General features: G+C 52.5%; 1 protein-coding gene across 4 annotated transcripts in view; it reads right to left on the bottom strand.

Moving 5' to 3' along the window:
• Positions 1-20,428, bottom strand: part of SBNO2 (strawberry notch homolog 2) — a 34,814-nt gene that overhangs the window by 11,336 nt on the left and 3,050 nt on the right. The window contains exons 1-4 of one of the 4 annotated variants that reach the window (XM_042036450.1): positions 19,989-20,048; positions 13,202-13,428; positions 11,818-11,897; positions 6,986-7,109 (exon numbers count right to left, since the gene is read on the bottom strand). In XM_042036450.1, coding sequence (XP_041892384.1) covers positions 6,986-7,109; positions 11,818-11,897; positions 13,202-13,321 — 324 coding nt within the window. In that variant the 5' untranslated portion in view covers positions 13,322-13,428; positions 19,989-20,048. Of the gene's footprint in view, positions 1-6,985; positions 7,110-10,299; positions 10,499-11,817; positions 11,903-13,201; positions 13,429-15,918; positions 16,179-19,988; positions 20,049-20,428 lie in introns of those variants that run through there. The other 3 variants (XM_042036510.1, XM_042036584.1, XM_042036672.1) reach the window with 3 other exon arrangements.

Genomic DNA, 20,428 nt, shown 5'->3' with positions numbered 1-20,428 from the left:
TGGGGGGGGGGGCCTCCCCCCCCCCCCCCCCCCCCCCCCCCCCCCCCGATTTCAGTGCTCGGATGACGTGGTCGAAGTGACAAAGCTCATGAGGAGTATTCCCACGCTGGTGTCCCCCCAAAAGCCATGTGCTCTCTTTGTCTTTGGTGTCTGCCCCACCCCAAACCGTGCCTTTAGAAATCCAAAGGAGTGGCCCATTCTCTTCCCTTTCCTCCCTGGATCACTGTTATTTCCCACGGACCGTTCCTTGCCTTCTCTTTCCAAGGCTGTCCCTTTTAACTTTTAACAGTTTCGGTAACAGAAATAAGCCAAATTTCTGGCGGGGGAGAGAGAAAGGCACAAAAGGGAACATCTAAAAAGGGACGTAAGCTTAAGGAAGGTCTCCTCCAATGCCACTGGAGGTGAAGGGAATCATCCAGAGAACCCCCCACCCTCTGGAAAATCCCTGGGAACTGTTGTGTTTGCTTTGGGTGCAAGAGGCTCCTGTTTGCTCTTCCCTGGCAGGGCTGGTGGCAGCCCCAGAGCTGGGCTCTGCCCGCGGGGTCAGTTCCAGTTTGCCCAGCAAACCCAGCAGCGCAGGGACCCAGCAGTGCACGTGCTGGCAACGGGGAGGGAGAGGAGCCCTGACTGCTCCGAGTCTCTCCATCCCTGCTCCCAGTCCTTCCAGGCACCCACGGCACGGCTTCAAGGGAGCGCAGCTCGTGGCTGTCCCACGTTTGAGCCAGCATTTGGTGCCTGCTGCTGTGGCTGTTACTGCTGAGGCAACTCCTCTCGGGGCCTTGTGCCGGGAACAGCTGGAAAATCCCATGTTTACGAGGCACTTCTCAAAAAAAGAGAGCTCTGGAGTGAAAGAAGGCACAAAGTCCCAGCAGGCCCGCCAGAGAGGAGAGCAGACAAAGCCCTCCAGGGAGAGTTGAGAGAGGGAATTCTGCTTTATGCCATCGGATAAGGAGGGAGGATGGGCCCCTCCAAGGAAAACACGCCAGGTATTGAGGCTGGAAAACCACCCACAGGGCAAAAATCTGCAGCAAGGCTCATTTCCAAGGGCAGAACCCTCTCAGCACCGCGGCTCCACAGGGACTGAGACATCAACAGCGAGGATCCACATTCCACCCTCAACACACCTAGTCCAGGAGGTTTATTCAATAAGCAAATGGGAAAGAAAAACACCTTTTTCCTGCACAACTGCAGCTGTGGCAGGGTCTGTGGTCACAGACGGAGCTCCCAGGAGGAGCTGGAGCATCTGCTGGGTTCTCCCTGTTCCCAGGACCCATCTCACCTCACAGTGGAGGCTGCAAGCAGCACTTCCCTGAGAGCCAGCAGAACATCCTGCAGGGACTACAGCGACAACAGAATTTGGTTTCTGTGGGCAGCAGGCTCAGGGTGGAGAAAGGCTGAGGGTTCTCAAGGCTGTTTTTCTCTGAATTTGCTGTATTTAAGGGCAGGCTGTGCTGGCCCGTGGGGCAGGTGCTTTAATGACATGTGTAGAGTGAAGAGGCCAAATTAATTTCTGAAATGTCTTAATTAGCAACTTGCTGCGTGACCTTGACTGAACCACTACGTCCTGCCAGAGCCAATCGAGGTCTCGCAATTTGTGCAACCTTTGGAAGAGCAGGTGGATCATTTCCTCTTCCTTTCCTGTCAGTGGGGCAAAATGCAGACACAAGAGACCTGTGCTGCCGAAGGAAGCGGGAACACGGCACAGACACCCAGGGCTGCTGCATTGATTTTGCAAGACCACAGCAGTGTAATCACCACGGGGAAGATAAACCGCCACGGAACCACCACCTGGAATGTTCCCAGCCTGTCCGAGGGGAGAGGCAATCCTGCTCCCCACAGTTCATCCAAGAACACGTGTGCTGACAGAGAGGGACAAGGAAAGCAGGATTGTTCCAGCACTCACATCTGACTTATCCCCTCCCAGCTGTGCTGGGGAACCTTCTGCACCCCTGACTCAGACCAACTCTGCTTTGAATTACAGCATCTATTTTAAACCATGTCCCCATGGTCTGCTATTGGATTCTATTACCAGCACTTTTAAGAGCACTGAGCGCTTCAGACCGGCTTTTCCCGCTTTTGTTGGCTTTGGGAAGGGAGGAGGCAGGGAATGGCGCCTGCCAAGAACCTCAGAAGGCAGATCTCCATCCCCTCCTGCCCAGAGTGGACAGCGCTGCTTGGAGGCAGCAACACAGATGAAAACTGTCAAGACTGGAATGGGGGGGATATCTGAGCCCTCCGGGCTCTTTTACCCCTTCCCCAGGGCCACAGGCACCCCAGGGGGCTCCTGCAATCTGCTGACAACAAATTATACCTCAATAGCTGAATTATACCTCCCCTCCTCCTAGGAACCAGCTCGGGGTGCCTAAATTGGAGCACCCTGAGCCTTTGGTCAGTGCACAGTGAGTTGTTATAACCACAGTCTTCACTTTCCTTACCCTAGGCGTGCAGGAAGTGTCAGGTATCTCACCCAGAGGGGTTATAAAGTGTTATTGCATCAGCCCAAACCCCAAACCTGCAGTGCAGAAACAAAGACACGAGCACACAAAACCACTTGTTCTCCCAAGACCTCAGAGCCAGGTAACTGCCCGCAAATGGATTTTAATGTCTGTGTTCCCTGTAGATATAACTCCAGGACAGTAACACAAGTTCCAGGATGTTTCTTATTCCAGGAAACTCTTCGTTTCAGCCACAACCAAGTGTTCCATATAATTTAATAACTGTTGCATTGATTTCTCCTAAATCACCAGAGCTCTGTGCACTGAAGCACTTCTAAAAATTAATACTTTATTTAAGAGCAGGTTAATTTCTCCTCCTGCTTTAACAATGAAGATTAACAGGAGACTGCAAGGGGCTGGTGGTGAGGAGAGGGCTGGTTTATGATTAACATGTGTGGTCAGGAGCCCCCATCCAGCACAGCAGATCAAACAAGGTTGTAACTGCATCTTAAAGTGTTACTGAAGGTGACTTCTGCCCGGGAGCAGCCAATTCCTCCTGGCCCACAGGATAAATCCATCTGGCCTCACCTCCTCCCTCCAGCCCAAGCACAACCCACGTTTTAAGAAGGGCACCAGAGTTCCTCCCAAAGCGTTTACACCCAGAGCTGCTTCACTGAGGGGAGGAGGATCAGCAGAGTCCCCTGCACACCCACCATGTCCCCAGCTCCACCTTCCCCTGCAGCTGCTCCCCCTTCCCTGGAGTTGCTCCCCATCATGGGTTTATTTCTCAGTGGACCTCAGGGCACATGAAGTCAGCAGAGGAGGTTTCTGTGTGTTCAGCAAAGTCCTGTTCTGGAGCCACAAGTCACACAAAATCAGGCAAAGGGAACACAAACTGCCAGCAAAGGCCATCAGAGATAACAGAGAACTCAGAGGAATTAGGCAGAGTCTGTATTTCAACTGATTCTAAACTGACCAGGGCAGTGAAGTTAAAGAAAAATCTGTGGTAGCCAAGAGCAGCAGGTATTACATGGCAGGAACGCTCTCCTAGAGCAGGATTCTCTGACTCTGTAAGGCTCTGAGGACAGATACAGCTCACAGGGACAACACAGGCCAGAGGACAAGTTAAACCCTACTGAATTCAGTGCTTTATTGTGGCAATTAAAGCTCTCACCCTCAGTGTCACAAGACAGCACCGCCATGGCCACAGTGCCTTTGCAGAACTACTGCCCACGAGTGCCAGATCCCAACTCAGCAGCACCTGGGACTGCAGGAATAACCAGCAGGAAGGGAGGGAAGCAACAGAAACCAAGCCCTGCTTCTCTCAGGACTGTGATTTCTAAGGACACGTGGGCAGCCTGTAGACTTTTCCATAAGGAGATGGCACCATGTGGTTGGGATGAGACTGTGGCTGAAGACAACAGTTCCCAAGACCAGAAACGCTGTCAGACCCAACGTGGCCTCCCAGAACTATTTTCTGAACCTCCGCTCAAGCCGCTTGTTTATATAAAAAATGCCAACAGATCGGCAAGGATGAATCACCCAGGAGCAAGCCAGAACCCAAAAATATTGTGGAGGAAACAAGTTCAAGTTCACATCAGGCTGTTCTGGCCATGCAGCAAAGCACCTTCCCTGCTCAGCGAGGTGAATGGTTCAACTACAGAGAAACTCCCAGAGCCATTAGAAAATGTGGCAATTCCCACTCTCAGTGTCCCCAGGTCAGCACCCTGCTGGTCCAGCTGAGGATCCCCAAAAGAAAACATGGAAGGATGAGGGGAGGAAATGCCAGTGCCAGAGGAAAAAGCACCAGAACTCCCACTCTCCAAACCCTACGGCACATGGACAATCACTGCCACCAACAAAAAGGGTTTGCTATACGAATGCCTCAGTCAGTCATTTGCTCTTTAGACCTTTTAAATCCTTCTCCATTATTCCTCAAAATTCTGAGTTCTGCTACCAGAGCAAAGCCAAGAGAACAACCTGTATCCATGTGTGGAGGCAGCACAAGTCCTCACACAAGCACCTGATCCATTTTACCTGCCCAAGGACCCCAGATTGGATCAGGAATCTCTTACCAGCACCTGCAGCAGACTCCTCATGTTCTCCCTTGGGCTCCACTGCTCCGTCTGGCACGGTCAGAGCAGCCCTTGCCACTCCTACCATGGCAGCAGGAAAGTTTGGAAAAGACAGGTACTTTCCTGTACAGCCACCTGGAAAGATGGAACCACCCAGCTGCTCCCACCCCTCCTGGATGGCATGTCTCAGCTTCCCCAACGAAATGTTAATATTTAACCATTTGGCATCTGGGACAATGAGAAATCAGTAAAGTGGAAAACATTGCTGAAGAAAGGGCTGGAAAAGCTTCAGGATGCTCCTGGATGGCTCCAGACTGATGCCACTGTCTCCAGTTCAGGGCCTGCTGCTCCACCAGAGCCAGGCTCCAACTCTGGCTCCTGTGAGCAGATCTGCAGCTTTTCTCTGGATGAGCAATGCCCGGTGGCTCAGACAGCCCTGGGTTTATCCATTACTTCCATATCAGTGCTCAGTGCATCCTCATCCCACAGTGCACCAGGAGAGACCATGCAGTGGGCTTGGAAGTCCAAATCTGAGCATTCAGTAAGGCTGATGTGGCTCCACACTGCAGAATGAGCTGTTAGAGGATGACTGGCACCTGAAATTCCTCTTCCAGAGACAGCCCCACCAGCGCTATTCCACCCCAAGAGGTGAAATAACAGAGCACTCCCTCAGTCCCAGAGAGCTCCAGACACACCCCAGCCCTCGGAGGTACCAACTCCAGCAGAGAACTTCAGCTTGGCAAACAGAGCTCTAACAAAGCCTCTTTCAGTGATTCTCAGCACACGTAGGGTGACACATCAGTGCCCTGTGACCTGTGGGATCTCCAGGGACCAGAGCACAGGCTCACAGACAAACCATAGAATAGGACAGGAGAGCACCCTAAAGCTGCTCTGCTCCTGGTGGGAATGCACATGGCACTACCTGGTGGTGCAATACCCCAGTGAAGGAACTGGTCTGGCTGTGTTAGGTTCAGAGGACACTTTGCTGTGGGGACAGAGCACCTGCAGGCACCTCACAATAGGTGCAGCCTCACTACAGAAAGAAGAGTCCAAACAAAACCCCATTTGCCTAAAATCTCCTCACTCCCATCCATGGCTTCCTCTCCCAAAGGATGAGAGCAGCACAAGAATTATTTATTGCTCTGGGAATCACTTGAGGTCATTCACACCTGGTTTGTCTCAGAGCCTCCTGCTATTTTCTCACCCAGCCAACACAAAGCATGTCCTTTCACAAAAAATCTCCAGAAATCTGCTCCTCCAAGCTGGCTGAGATCAATTTCTGTGGTGCAGCAGGGAATGAAGCTGACTGACCACTGAGATACTAGAAAATACATAAGTTAGAGAAATAATTAAGCCCTTTTCCCGTTAAACCCATCAGCCAAACTCCACCAGACCTGGAGGTGAGACCTATGGCGGGGACCCCTCTCCCCTGCCCATTGCAGCCTGGTAAATGGTCTCACAAGTTGATGAGATCACCTTTCTGCCTCATTCCTCCCACAATTAATTCTGCAAGAGGCAGAGATCAATGCTCCTGTGATTCAATTATTAATCCAGCCAGAAAACCCTGACCAGAAGCTGCCCAGTGGCTGCCCAGGTGGGTCCCTGATGTGAGGCATGTGGAGCTGGATGGGGGGACCACACCAGTGGCCACCTCAAAAAGCACAAATCCCCAGCACCTGCTCATCCAAACCTGCAGAAATCAGAGCCCTGAGGAGTGTCAAAACCTCTCTTTAGCCACGCCAAGAAACCAAAAACACAACGAGGGGGGAATTAACACATACCCAGGCAGACACCAATGTCTCTATTAATTCCTAGAAAGGATATAGCCAGTCCCTTCTGTATTCCAAAGTCAGCCCTGTCATATCAACTACTTGCAGTTTTTACTGACTAATCTTACCATAAGATATTGCCAAAACCAGTGCAACATTCCCAACCCTCCATGGAAAGAGCTCCTTCCCACCCAGAGAGATCCCCGAGGTGAGGCAGCTCTGGGTCCTCAGAGTGACTCGGGGTCACTGTTCATTCCTCCCACACTCCAGTTCTGCAAAAACTGACCTGGCTCCACTCTCGGAATTCTGGGCACTGAGTTGATGTAATCCCTAAATATTCACTATTCAGGAATCCACCACTTTTAACCAGTGAGGAAGCACATGCAGCACAAGAACATTTTGGGAGGGAAATAACTGAAGTGTCTGAAGCATGTTCAAGACCCCCAGTGCCACCAGTGCTTATGCCAAACCTCCCTTTAAAAGACAGAAGCAGTTTTACCACAGAGAAGCTCCTACCAAACCGCAGACACCTTTCAAATTTCTGGTGTCAGAGGATTGATCCCAATTGCACACAATTCCTGTCTGGGGCTAGACAAATTTATTGCCCATCTCTTCATTTTCCCTTCAGTAAGGCAACACTGAAAAATAACTCCCAGCACTCCAAAGCACCCTTTTCCCCCAAAGACATCAGGAACTCTGCACTTACCTGAGGAAAATCCCCATTTTTTGGTAAGAAGTCAGTGGGGTCCACAGTTGCATAGTTTGTATCCAAGAAATGTGGTCTGCTGATGGAATCCATATAAAAATCCTGAGGGGGGTTAAAATATTGCCTGTAAGGAAATGGGAGAAGCAGTTACTCCCTGTCAGTCCCCAGCATTTCTCAGGTCACTTCAGCCTCTAGCAGCTGTGAAGCTGCAACTCTGGGATGTCACAGAGGACAGGAGAGGGATATTATTGAATATTATCCAGAAGAGAGATGGCAAAATAATACCTCTCCCGATTCCATCCCACTTCCCAAACTCAGCAGTGTAAGAAAGCTGAATTAAGATTATAACTCCTGGAAATTTGCATAAACCAGGAAGGATTTAATGGATAACAATGGTCTGCAGTACCCAGTATTTCAGCCTTGATGACAAAGCAGAATTAAGCCCCGGGACGTCCCAGCGTGATGGGTGTGGTGGACCTGCCAGTCACCACATAAGGACATGAGGTGCAGGGAAACATCATACCTGAATGCCAGTTTGGGCCACAAAACCCCCAAAACAGCCCCACAAACCAGCTCTGACAGGGAAACATCCCTGTTAGCCCACCCAGACAGGGGGTTCACGGCTCACAGACCCCAAAGGCAGGTCAGAACAGAAGGACTGGCGACAGGGAAACACAGACAGAAGTGCCACACAAGAGAGGAACTAGGGATGTGACTGGTGTGAGTTCAAAGGCAAGATCTCTGCCCAGCTAGGAAGGGAACAAGCAAAGATGCTGCCTGCTTCTCCTGGGCAGGGCCATGCCAGCTTCCTCCCGCTCCCTGCGCCCAGCATCTGCTTCCTCCGGGCAGCCAGGGGCAAAAACTGCACAAGAGCAGCCAATTTCCCTCCTCCTGCCCAGGAGCAGCCGCTGGCCTCTGCTCCACGCCACCTCCTGGTTTGCTATTACAGGCACAAGCCCTTTCCCTCTCCTGCAGGAGCGAGGAATGTGCTTTGTAATCCTTCCCGTAAGAGGCCGTGCTCCTGCTTGGGCAATCGCCACCGACACCCTGGGCGCTGGAGCCACGGGACGTCCACCCCGGCTGGATGGTTTCCTCCTGTGGGGAGCTGTACGTTCTCCCCGATGCCAGAGTCACAGAACCCACGGCCAAAACCTTGAACGGGGCGCTAGGGGAGGGAGAAACAGAGTTTGAACAGAACTCCTGCCCAGGAGCTGGGAATGCCGAGCTGCCAAAGGATTATTAAGCAATTAAGGTGCCATGTGTGGCACCAGCAGCTCGTTAACACACTCGGTGAACATTTACCTGCGGATTTATGTGCAAACACAGTTATCTCTTCTGATAAATACATTTTTCCTGCTCGTTTCCCATCACTAAAGATAATATCCTCAAAAATGAACAGCTCCTTCCTCCTTTTCTTCCTTCCTTCTTTTCAGTGTTACCATGGCTTTACCTGCTGCAGAGACACCTGAGACCCTGTGTGAACACACCTGCACGTCCCAGCTCCCACAGTCCAGCCCTGACTGTCGGCTCCTCCTAATCCATCCAAGGAAATTAAAATCTGGGCATAAATTCTGGGAATGAATGTATTTCCACACAGGAAAAGGCTGGTTTAAAAAGCTTTCAAGTCGAGGCCACTGTGGTCTTGCTGTCTCTCACACGAGGACAGAGCTTGGCCAGCGCCAATGAACAAACCAAGGAATAGGAAAACTATTTTTACTGGAAAAGTGAACACCCCCTCCTGTTTCCCTGGCACTTTGTGGCCTGGACAAGGGTCAGTCAAGGTAACGGGAAGGAGACCAAGAGAGCCCCAACCTCCCTGGCCTGCTGTGGAATGACCAGCTCTGGTTGGTATTTTGTTTCCTTTAATCTTGGGTCTTTCAATCTGTCCGTGTGAGATGCACTTGGTTCCTGAAGTTTGCAGGGAGAGCCCACAGCAGCTCTGAGCACTGCTCTGAGATCCTCCTTGGATAGCCCCCAAATCCTATCAGTACCTTTGGAGCTGGGCTTTACCTTCCCTTGAGTCAGAACTCAAAGCTGTTCCCCCTCATTTGCAGGGCTGGCACAGAGCCATTGACAAGCTCGCTTGAATTAAACTGAGACAAAAACACTTTAACTGTAAGAATCAGGTCAGTGACCCTGTCACAGCCAAGGTGTGAACACAGCCCACAGCAAACTGCCCTGTCCTCACCTGCTCAGCCTCTCCAGGGCTTAGCTCCTGGCAAACTGCTCCATGGAAGCTACTGTGGGTCATCAGCTTCCCTCAGAGGCCGAGGGGGTTCACTGGACAACCAAAAACCAGGAAGGAAATTTATGCTGGTTTAATCACACCAGCTGCCCAGAGAGGAATGCTCCGTCCCAATTCCGTTGCATTCCAGCTGCTCATCTGTGACCCAATGCATCCAAAGCCCTTCTGGGCCCACAGTACCACTTCTCTGAGACCTCCCATGTGTGTTTTGGCCAGGTTCCATCCTCTGTCCTCCACTCAGACACACAAACTTCACATCTCAGGCCAGTGGAGAGCTGAGAGGCCACGGGCTGCCTCAGCACCAGCCCGGCACTTTCCTTCCCCATCAGACACCAATCCACGTTTTTCAGAGCTTGCTTTACTATTCCAGCAAGCAATGCTCCATGCAGAGGTGGAATGGGGCACGAAAACAGCAAGAAAAGGGGTCGTGTGTTTTGGAAACTGGGGACAAAGCTTTGCTGTAGCTGTGTGACACCTCGTCCCAGAGCACAACGGGGCTGTCCCAGGCCCCCCAGCCAGGAATGTGCTGAGCCTCCAGCAGCAAGGGAAGCTGAGCTCTGCAGGGATAATTTCCTCAAAAAAGAACTGAGCTACTGCTCTTCAGAGCCCTGAACCTCCCTGGTTCTTTCAGAGAGGTTTAATACACTGTTGACATTTGTCAGGTTAAGAAAATCTGAACCAAAGAGGCCACGTTTGGGGTCTTCTAAAGAAATTCCCTAGCATGAAAGTGAACTCCTGAAAGGAAACAGGAAAAACCTGCTTCAGGATAAAGATGTTGCTATGAGAATAAGCCCTGTCCAAACACAGCCACTTGCAAATGAGATTTCTCTGTAATGACTGTGAAGAGAAGTGTGCACCACCTCTAATGCTAGCTGCATTTTTCTGTGTTACAGCAGGGGCTACAATTACAACTGCCTTTAAAATCCCACTTTTCAGTGTTTCCACTCCTTTCAGGATTCCTACCTGTAACCCCCTCACTCTGAATCCACCTAAAACAGAGTCAGTGCTGTTTTCAAATACAAAAAGCACAGACTTCTTTAATGCGAAATGCAGATATGGAAAATCTCACCTGAAAGGTGATTTTTACAGCTCCTGGGGTATGAAGAACAGGAAGCTAAAGGTGCAGCCTTGGCTAAATCATTCCCTATCAAATCATTACTACAATGGGCCTCATTTCCAGAAGTAACTCCAGCAAAGGCAGCAATTCCAGGTTTGTGTCAGACACAGGCATGTCCTTGCAGGATCAGGCTGTAACGTTCCCGGCAGCGCTGATATGAGCAGCACCAAACAGGAAGAGAGTGAGGGGCAGAACCAGAACAAATGGTCAAGGAAAAAAAACAAAAACCCAACTCAATAGATAAACACAATCTAATCTTGTGGTTCAATGCAGCAAAACAGAAATTCTGTTATAGCTCTCCGGAGGATTCACAACGTGTAATTTACAGGAATCCTGCTCAAAAAGCACAGCCCCTTCCAATCAGCCAGGCTGGCCAAGAGCAAAGGGCCTGAATGGATCTGAGAAGTCTCCTGTGGGGAGGAGCTGGCACAGCCCAGCTCCCTCAGCACCTGTGGGGCAGCTTCTGGTACCCCCTCACGGGGAACTGCCCTGTCCATTCACCCCGTGCTGCTGGGCAGCTCCCGCTGTGGCCAGAGGGGACCGGGGCCACCGGGGCAGCAGAACCAACAGAGGGACACAAGTCCCCTCATCCACCTGACAGAGGGGCTGGGCTGATCCTCACTGCTCCTGGAACTCACACCCTCACAGGGAGGGATCCCACCACGAAGATGCCGAAATCCCTTTAGGAGGGAGGTTACACTAAATCCCCAGTTTAATTCCAGGCACCTGGGACACAGTTGCTAGCTCAGGATGTCAAGTTCTGCTTCTTTCAATTCTCCTTCCTCCCACCTCTGACCTAGATAAAGAACACATCCTGTGTATCCGTGCCACTCCCTGGATTCACAGAGACCGAGGCAGCCATGGATCAGCCTCCAAACCTCCAGCCCCACCAGAGTCCTTAGCCAAGTCACAGTGATGGCACAAGGCCACTTTATGTTGTCCAAACATTTGTCATATCCCACCTTGTGATCCAGGATGGAGGTTCATTGTAAATAGGGAAAATGGAAAACAACATTTTTCAGTGTAGACATGACATGGCTGTTAGAGTCAGTCGCTTCCAGTGACATGGCAAAGGATTTTAACTTCACCAGAAACCTGACACCTGGTACAGGTAACACCTTCCTCCACATCTGTGCAAAGCTAGAGACTGCCTATTGTGTTTGCTCAGCAGGATCTGTTAAAAATTCCATTAGTGTTACAAATCCAGGCTAAACCAAGGCTGTTCCTCCCTTACTGCAGCCTCCAGGTTTACCAGAAAACAAAGGTTTTCTCTCCTTTTTCAAAACAAAAAGCTGTTTGCTGCTGTTTCCAAGCTGCAGCAGTGTCTGAAATGCCACAAGATCAGTGAGTGATGCAATTATTTCCCCATCAGATCGTGAAATAAAGTAAACATGGAAAGCAGTAAAGAAACAGTTGAATCACGGGGTGTGCATGAGCAGAGGGGATTAGACAAAGGAGAACAGCACTCACTGGTTTTCACTTGGGAAAGACGAGGTTGGGAAAGAGACTGGGTAGCAGCTACTCCATGAGTCGGCGGCCAGCATGGAATTCTGCAAGGAGAAGGCACAACAGTTAGGGCAGCAGAGGCCTGGAACTGTTACCTGGGGCTGCAGGTCCGAGGGCAGGCCCATGGCTTCCCTCCCTCAGTGCTTCCCAGAGGCAGAGGTGGCTCCTCATCTCCCCAGTAGAACTCCAGTTTCAGCTTTGGAAGCCACTCCCCTACCACTGTCCCCAGATGGTCACCAGGGTCAGTCCCCTTCCCCAGCCCTTTCACTGGACACTCTGAAAGGACAAGAGGAAATGGCATCAAGCTGTGCCAAAAGATGTTTGGGTTGGACAGCAGGAAGAATTTCTTCATGGAAAGGGTGATCAGGCACTGGAAGAGGCTGCCCAGGGAGGTGGTGGAGTCCCCATCCCTGGAGGTGTCCAAGGAAGGACTGGATGTGGCACTCAACGCTCTGATCTGGTGACAAGGTGGGGATCAGTCACAGATTGGACTTGATGACCTTGAAGGTCTTTTCCAACCTCAGTGATTCCATGATTCTATAATTCAGTCTCTGTGGGATGCCAGCACCAACCAAATAACCTGAAATCGGCTGGCAGAGATCACACCCAAAAATGTCCTTCTGTGCCTTTTGTCTTCACGCTTCCTTGAACAGTCTCCAATTAACGGGAAGCTCTTAGCTCAGCTCATACCAATAAAACCAGGGAGAGAACACAGTATCTCCTTACTCAGCTCCACAGCAGCCTTTAATCTGCTCTTTGTGTGCCCAAAGCAATGAAACCTTGTACTTGAAGCCACAGGCACTTGGGCCTCGCTTGAACCTCTGTGTCCCTGCATGTGACACATTCCAGAATTTGAAACGGAAGGAGAAAACTCCAGGAACACGTCAGCTATTTTGGGACAGGGTTTGCTTTTTGCCCTGTTGGACAAATGCATGAGGGACCTGGTCTGGTTTTAGCAGCTATATCAGGACAAATACAACTTATTTATCTCTGCTGCTCTAGAAACAGGGACAGCTGGACCCCGGCACAGATTCACACGTCTGGGAGAGATGTGATGGGGTAAGAACAAGGTCTGCAACCCTGGGCCCACTCTTCAGTCCTTCCCCAAGGAGCTGCCACCCGGCAGCTTTCAGAGAGGCCTTCTTTTAATCACAGCTCTGCTTTTCCCTCCCCACTTCAACCTCAACCCCTCCGATCGATCCCGCACACCCCTGCACAGCTGCCTGGAAGTCTGGAAATCGCTGCTGTAAACACGGACCAGAACTCCCAGGATCTACCAGGCCGGACTGCTCTGCCCAGACCCCTCCTGGGCACAGCCTCCTCCTCCCCAGGATCTGCAGGGCCTCACCTCCATGTCTGGCACGGCGAGCTGGGAGTGGAGGCCGGGGATACTGCAGACGGCATCGCCCGGCTGCTGGTGCTGTGGGAAGCTGTTCCCCCCATCCATGGCGGGGTGAGCTGAGGGCATCAGCCCGTGTCCTGCCGCATGGAGTCCTCGGGATGGTGGGACAGGCTGTGGAGTGAGTGGTGGGAGCGTCTTTATCTGTGCTCTTCACCCTGCACCATGTCCTGGGGCTGGGAAAGAAAGGCACGTTTAGGTTTTGTGAAAGGGGAGGTGGGGAAAAAAAAAACCCACTTGTAAGCTTAAACATAGCTGAGAGATGAGCAAACAGCCACCAGCCTGTGAAATGCTGCTGCCTCTTCAGAAAAGAGAGGGTTTTATGGGAAACAGAGCTCTCCATTACCACCACACCTGGAATTCACCCAGGCTGGAACTGGAACACACCTCTCCTGCCTTTCACACCGCAGGAGCCCCGCAGGTCCCTAAGATCACCTGGGTCGCTGCACACACAGCTGGGCTCGGCCTGAGGAATTTTCTTATCTAATGTGTGAGAAGACTCTGCACTCGTGTGCAAACTCATGGTAATCAATTCCCCCAAATTGCCTCTTTTCCCGAAAATATGCTCTGGAGGTGGGACACCGCTGAGCCAGCAGTGAACCCTCGTCTCCCATCCCATGGCACACTGAGGTCTCCCCAGTTCCAAGGCACATGTTTCTGTGCACCAAGATCTTTCCCACACCAGTCAAACCAGACCCTGTTACTCATTTGAAATTAACAGTATTAATGCTAGAAATTCCTGAATTTATCCGATTCTGGCACTTTCCCTTTTGCCAGCAAAAGCGGATCCAACACAACAGAAACATTGTCCTGGCAGGATTAACCCCACAGTAACACGCTGCCTCCAGTGCAGCTTCTCAGTCAAAACCTCCAAACTGATTAATTTTCTTCTAAATTCTCCATAATCCCAAAGGAAACCAATTTCCAACAGGATTTAATGGATTAAAATAAAAAAGAGATGGTGAAAGCAACCTATACAACCAGAGGAGCAGAGAAAAGCATCCATGATGTCTTTACTTCCACCGAATCTTTCTTTGCCCCTTTCTGCCCTCCCTGACCCTCCCCAGAAGCTGAGTAAATCAAAGTGGCCAAAACCTTTGGATGGAGCAATCAAGCCACACACAACACCTACAGAGCACAGACCAAAGCTGTAATTTAAAAGAGCCACCTGTGATCATTCAGGAGACACTGTGTGCTACAAGGAATATTTTTGAAAAGCCATTTCTGACTCCGAGGCCCTTTAAAAATAAGTGACCTTGCGGTGGACAAAATGACTGTGGCATTTGCAATGGAAAGTGAAATTAGTGACTTTCTGCCTTCCTGTGGTGCTGCAGCTGTGCCAGCAGTGCCCTCTGGGCAGGGCTCATGTGGGGGCTGCAGGGCCCACAGGGACCAGCCAGGACCCCTGAGCCCGGACACCGATCCCGTGGTGGAGTCACAGGAGAAGCTCTCGTGTTCTGAGGAACTTCTGGGTGAAGAGCAGAGTTCAACATTCACATCCCACCTATGGAATGATGTGTAGAGCTCCCAGAGTGATTGTTTGGGGGGGGAGGGGTTTGTGGGGAGAAGGTCTCCCTTTCCTATTTTGAAAAGATTCCCTTCATCTCCTGCTCAGCTGTACCCAAGCAGGGCTGAGGTTTGCTGATCTCAGGGTCAATGCCACTGACTGCTCTGGTGTCTGTAAAACCCTGTGACTCTTTCTTACACCAGACTTCAGGGGTTTTGCTGCTTTACTTTTTTTCTTTCCCCTATTTGCAACAGCTTTTGAGAGGAAATCAACAGCAGTGATTCCCGTAAGAGCTGTAGCAAATATACAGCTTTACTTACACATCCAAAGGAACTTAGGAAGGGTAAAATCAATATCAGAATCCCTCTGTGCCTGCTCTGCATTAGCTCGTGTCTCACACCACCAGATCTCACTGGTGGACCCTGCAGAGCAGAGCCTGCCTCTAAAGCAGCACCAGCTCCCTAAGAAAACTCCTGCACAACAGATCACAGCCCACTGGCAAAACAAAGGAAAACTGCTTTGCAAGAAAGCTGGAATGCTCTGGGCCTTGGTTTGTGGGGAGTTGTAGTGCAACTGCAAAATACATCCAAGCATTGAGAACGGGGGAAAAAGAGGCACCAAGAGCTCACTCTACAGCTGGCACCAGTCCAGCCATGTCCCAGTCCTGGAGGATGCTGAGGGTACTCCTTATCCCAGGAGAACAGCACCAGCACTTGCTGGACACCCCAAAATCCAACCTGCACCTGCCAAAGCTTTGTGCTGCAAAATGGGCTCCAGGTGATGAACGTGGAGGCTGGCCCAGCTCTTACTCCGAGCTCACATTCCAGTGCCAGGGGCTGCTGTCCAGCTTACACACCCAAGTTCCAAGAAAAAACGAAACAAAAACTCACTAAATCCAGAGACTTGCGTGAGCCCGAGGACAGCAGCATAACACCCAGCACCAGAACAGAGAAGTGGGAGCAGCCCTCAGTGTGCCTGTCCTGCCATTCCTCCAGGCAGCCACATCATAGAAAACCATAAAAATCAGCAAGTTCCGAAGTGCTTCCACTTCCACATCCCATCCTGCTGCTGTGACAGTAAACACTGATAACACAAAGGCCCACACGCCAGGGAACCGCTACAGCAAACTTTTTAAGTGTTTTTCCACCACTTCTCTTACCAAACATACTCCGACCACGCAGCAGCTTCCGCTGTTATGGCAAATCCCCAGAGACGAGGCTCCCGGTCCCAGCACTCGGTCCCAGCATTCGTGTTGGGAGAGGGCTGAGAGAGGAAAGCCCAGCCCACAGCAGCAGCAACAGCACAGAGACCGTTCCCAGCTTCAACCACGTTTTCTTGCAGCAGCGCTATGGAAAAGCAGCGATCCCCCAGATCCAGAGGGAGGGCACTAAAAATCCCACTGGACCAGACGTGTTCCTTCCTGGCCAGGCAGCCCAGGTTTGAAAGTGAAAGCAGCTCCCTGCACAGGATGACGAAGCCCCTGAGTGATTTCATCCTATCACTGAGCTCCAGGACAGTTTCAATATTCCAAACCCTTTGCTTAAAGGTTTGCTGTCAGCACAGGCACTAAAGGGCAGCTCCAGCCTGGAATTCTTCTGGAATTCATCATGTCTGGAGGTTACGGAGCACAAATTTCAGCTTTTAACAGCTTGAGCTTTTCAGGCATTTCTCAGACCAGTGCTCCAACAGGAAAATTCCAATTGGGAACACACAAAGAACTGCTGTGCAGTAACCAGGATGGACAGAGCCGGGGGTGAGGGCTTGGATCACTGATAACTACGATCAGGAGAGGTGAAAACAACCCAGTAAAGGCAACCGGCACTTCCTCCTGTTATGTTCCAGCCTTTGTTGGTGTGTTTTAAACTGCCTCCGTTAAAGGAAGACAGCCAGGAACCTACAGACATGCCAGGAGCAGCCGGAGCTAAACCTGCCGATCATGAATTACCACGCACTGGGAACAACAAAAACACCTTGGGAATGTGATCCTGCTCCTCCTCCTGCTCAGGGATCAGTTCCGCTCACCCTCCTCACCCCCACTGAGAAGAAGGGGAGCCCCAAAGTGTCCCCACCCTGCTCCATCCACTCATGAGCCCCCAGCTGGGGCACCCACCAGAGCTGGAGGGAATTCTGTGGGATACAATGACTGCGGGATGCAGTCAGGATGCAACGGCCCCAAAGAAATGGGAACTCAGCACTACGGAACTCTGAACAGCCAGTTATACATCTCAAGCACCCAGGCACCTTCAAGTTCCTCTTTCATGCTTCTCCTTGACGTATTTTTGGGAAGTTTAGACCAAACAAGCAGATGGGAATAGGACTCGGTCCCGTCACCAGCGCAAAGGAGAACACCAGAGCAGAAAACACATATTATGGGTGATGAAAACAGAATCGCTTCAGGGGATCCTAAGTCAGCACTTTGAGCCACCCTGATCTCCTGAATGCTTTGAGCATGGAAAAGGCTCCTGCGACACAGACATTGCAGCTCTGGAGCTGGGCACGGCACTGCCAGGCACCAGGGCAAACCCTGGCACCACCTGGGCACCACAAGCCAATGCAGAGCTGCAGCGTGGAACAATCCATGAGACCGATTAGCTGTGAGAATTAGTCTGTAAGGAAAGGGAAGACAAATCTGGATCATTCCAGAGGTTCTTGCAAGAGCTGTGGTGGTGCAGACAAAAGAACAAACCTGCCCTCCAAGGACAGCAGAGTTTCAAGGGAGAAAAGGAAGAGCAGTGCTCACTGCTCCTCGTCTGATACTCAGACCATACAGGATAAAACCAATCAAATACAGCTTTTCGGAGGGAAAAGTCCCCTTTACAAGAAAATATTAACTGTCCCCCACAGGTAGATTCCACTTGTCCCTGTTTTTCCACCTGGGAGAACACACAGGACTATTTCTGGACAGGGCAAAAATGCTTCCCCAAAAATCACCCACGCTCTGATAAGGAGCTCGGCACGTTCCTGTGTAAATCCACCCAGGATCACCCTCACACATCCAGCACCGACATTCCCAAAGGACACACAGTCCTGCAGGAATCACCCACCCTCACACACGTGGCACTGACATTCCCAAAGGACACACAGCCCTGCCGGGATCACCCTCACACATCCAGCACCAACATTCCCAAACTACAAATGCATCCCTGCAAGGCAGAGCTAGGGCTGAGGCAGTAGCTCAGACATGGGGTGCATGGAATGTTCCCAAAAACAGGGGTTTGGACGCTCCCCAGTATGGGGCAGAGCCTGAGCAAGGCACTGGGAGCACTGGGGCTGCTCCCCTTCCACAAAGAACTTGGCTAAGCGAGGTCAGGAGCCAGGAAAATTCAGGTCCCAAATTCTTCACCCTTTTTCCCCCAGCTTCTCTCCCAGGAGACACTTGGGAGAAACCCTTTGGACCTGAGCAGGTCCCGATGTTCTGTTTCACACGCAGCCACTCGTGGTGGAAAAACCACTCCAGGACATCAAAGCCAACTTCCCTACGGATCAGGGCAGCCTTAAGGCAGGCTCAGTGTGCACCTGCTCCGTGAGAGGCGTGTGTTCACCTTGATCACACCCACACTTGTGCAGACCTCGATCGTGTAACCAAAAAAGACTTCGGAGTTTTAAGTTTTAAACAGAAAAATGTCTCAGGAGAGTATAAACCTCCCAATTAGGCCTGGAAGGCTTTCCTGAAGGATCCAGAATCTCACGGTGACAGGTCACAGCGCGGTTTTCTCCTGTGCAGAGACCTCCCGGCAACATTTGAATGAGACAGGTACAGGCTTATTTTAGGAAAATGAGGGTTTAAACATCCAACAAACAGACCCCCATCAAGTAAAGAGCCAGTGGCAGAGATAACAGAGCTCAGGCTTCCAAAGGCTCCAGCTGGCAGCTTATGGAGCTCTGCAAAACCTGGCAGCGCTGAACGGGACATGCAGCACTCCCAACCCCACAGCAACAGTATCAGCACATCATTTTTCACTTAAACGCTCCCACCACCAGCTGCTCTTGGTTCAGCCGTTCCTGCATAGCTCAGGACGAGCTCAACACTCCGTGATGTGCAGCAGGAACAGCCTCAGGAGGCACAGCCGACACCCTCCTGCCCTCCGGACTCACCCCAGGGCCAGTACAAGGACCAGAAAACCCTCTGGGGGTTTGGATCCCAGCTTTGGGATGCCAGTGCTGAACCTGCACGACCTGCCCTACCCAGCCCATCTCATTTTCACTGTAAATCGAGCCTGCTAAAGGGGAGCCACAGTTCTCACACTGGAATTTAGGGTTAGTCTGAGGAGTTTTAGACCTGGCACTAGTATTTAATAAGGTGAAGCCTCCGGTACCAGCCCAGTTAATGGTCTGACAGCGCTGGTTCCCTATTGCAGAGGCTCTGAATTGGGCCAGTATGGGCTGCACCACAGCAGGAGCTCGGTGCATGATGGATTCATGGCTCCACACTGACAAAGAGGAAGTTTGGATTAGATATTAGGAAATCCTTCCCTGTGCGAGTGGTGGTGAGGCTCTGGCACAGGGTGCCCAGAGAAGCTGTGGCTGCCCCATCCCTGGAAGTGCCCAAGGCCAGGTTAGACGGGGCTTGGAGCAACCTGGGATAGTGGAAAGTGTCCGTGCCCATGGCAGGGGGTGGAAATGAATGAGCTTTGAGGTCCTTCCAACCCAAACCATTCCACGATTCTGTGATTGCTGTGCAGTTTTTACAGCGCTCCGTGGAAAAGCAGCTGAAGAGAGAACCAGAAACACGAAGGTTCGCTGGCTGTGGCCACCCCGGCCGTGCCGGGGCAATTCCCTCTCCGGACCCGGCTCGGACAGGGTTGGAGGGGTCTGGGCTTTGCTGGGATCGGGGTCACAGAGGCTCCGCAGCATCTCCGGCTCTCTCCGATGCAGACACGCGCTGCCGCTGCCGGCACAGCCCCGAGCGGTCTCCGTCGAGCGCCCCCGGCCCCGCTCCACTCACGGGACGGACACGCGTGGGGGACACGGGCGGCCAAAGCGCGGGGGGAGCGGGGCCGGCGCTGCCGCCTCCACAGGCTGCTCCGGGCCCGGCCCGCGCCCCGCAGCCCCCGGACTCCCCGCGGCACCGACCGACCGCTCCCGGGACAGGCCCGGCCGGGGGCCGCGTCCCCACCGAAGCCCCCAGCCCGTCTCGAGCGGGCCTGCGGCCCCCGCCCACAGAGGGACCGGGCTGGGGGGAAAAGGAACCCGCGGGCCCCGGGGGGGGAGCGAGCGGGCGGCCCTTACCTGTATCCGGGGCTCGCGGGGGGCGCCGGGGGGTCCCGGGGGCTCCGGGGCTCAGGCTCCCGCCCGGCCGCCGCCGCCTGCCGCCGCTTCCGGGTCCGCCATGTTGGGAAAGCCGCAGAACTTCCGGGGAAAGGGGCGGTGGCGAGCGGGAGAAAACCGGGAGTGGGCAGCGGGGAACGGGGGCAGTGGGGGCAGCGCGAGAACGGGCCCCAGGGGAACCGGGCAGCAGGAGAGGCAGGGCTCGAAACCCGGTCTCCGTGGCGGCCCCAGGTGGTGAACGGGCAGCGAGCCCCGCGGCGCCGGGAAGTGGCCCCGAAGAGCGGCAGAGGCCCGCGGCCGAAGGAACCCCCGGCGCAGAGGGAGCCCGGGGCCGCGGCTCCCCCGCCCGGCCCTTCGCCCCCAGAGCGGCGGGTCCTGGCCCACACCGGGCCCGGGGGCTC

Source organism: Corvus kubaryi, unplaced genomic scaffold (genome assembly GCF_017639235.1).
Source record: "Corvus kubaryi isolate FWS band 111438036 unplaced genomic scaffold, C.kubaryi_AGA036_p1.0 121, whole genome shotgun sequence".
In the NCBI taxonomy this organism is placed as follows: domain Eukaryota; kingdom Metazoa; phylum Chordata; class Aves; order Passeriformes; family Corvidae; genus Corvus; species Corvus kubaryi.
Note: the sequence above shows the minus strand (reverse complement) of the source record. Positions and strands in the feature narration are given on the sequence as shown.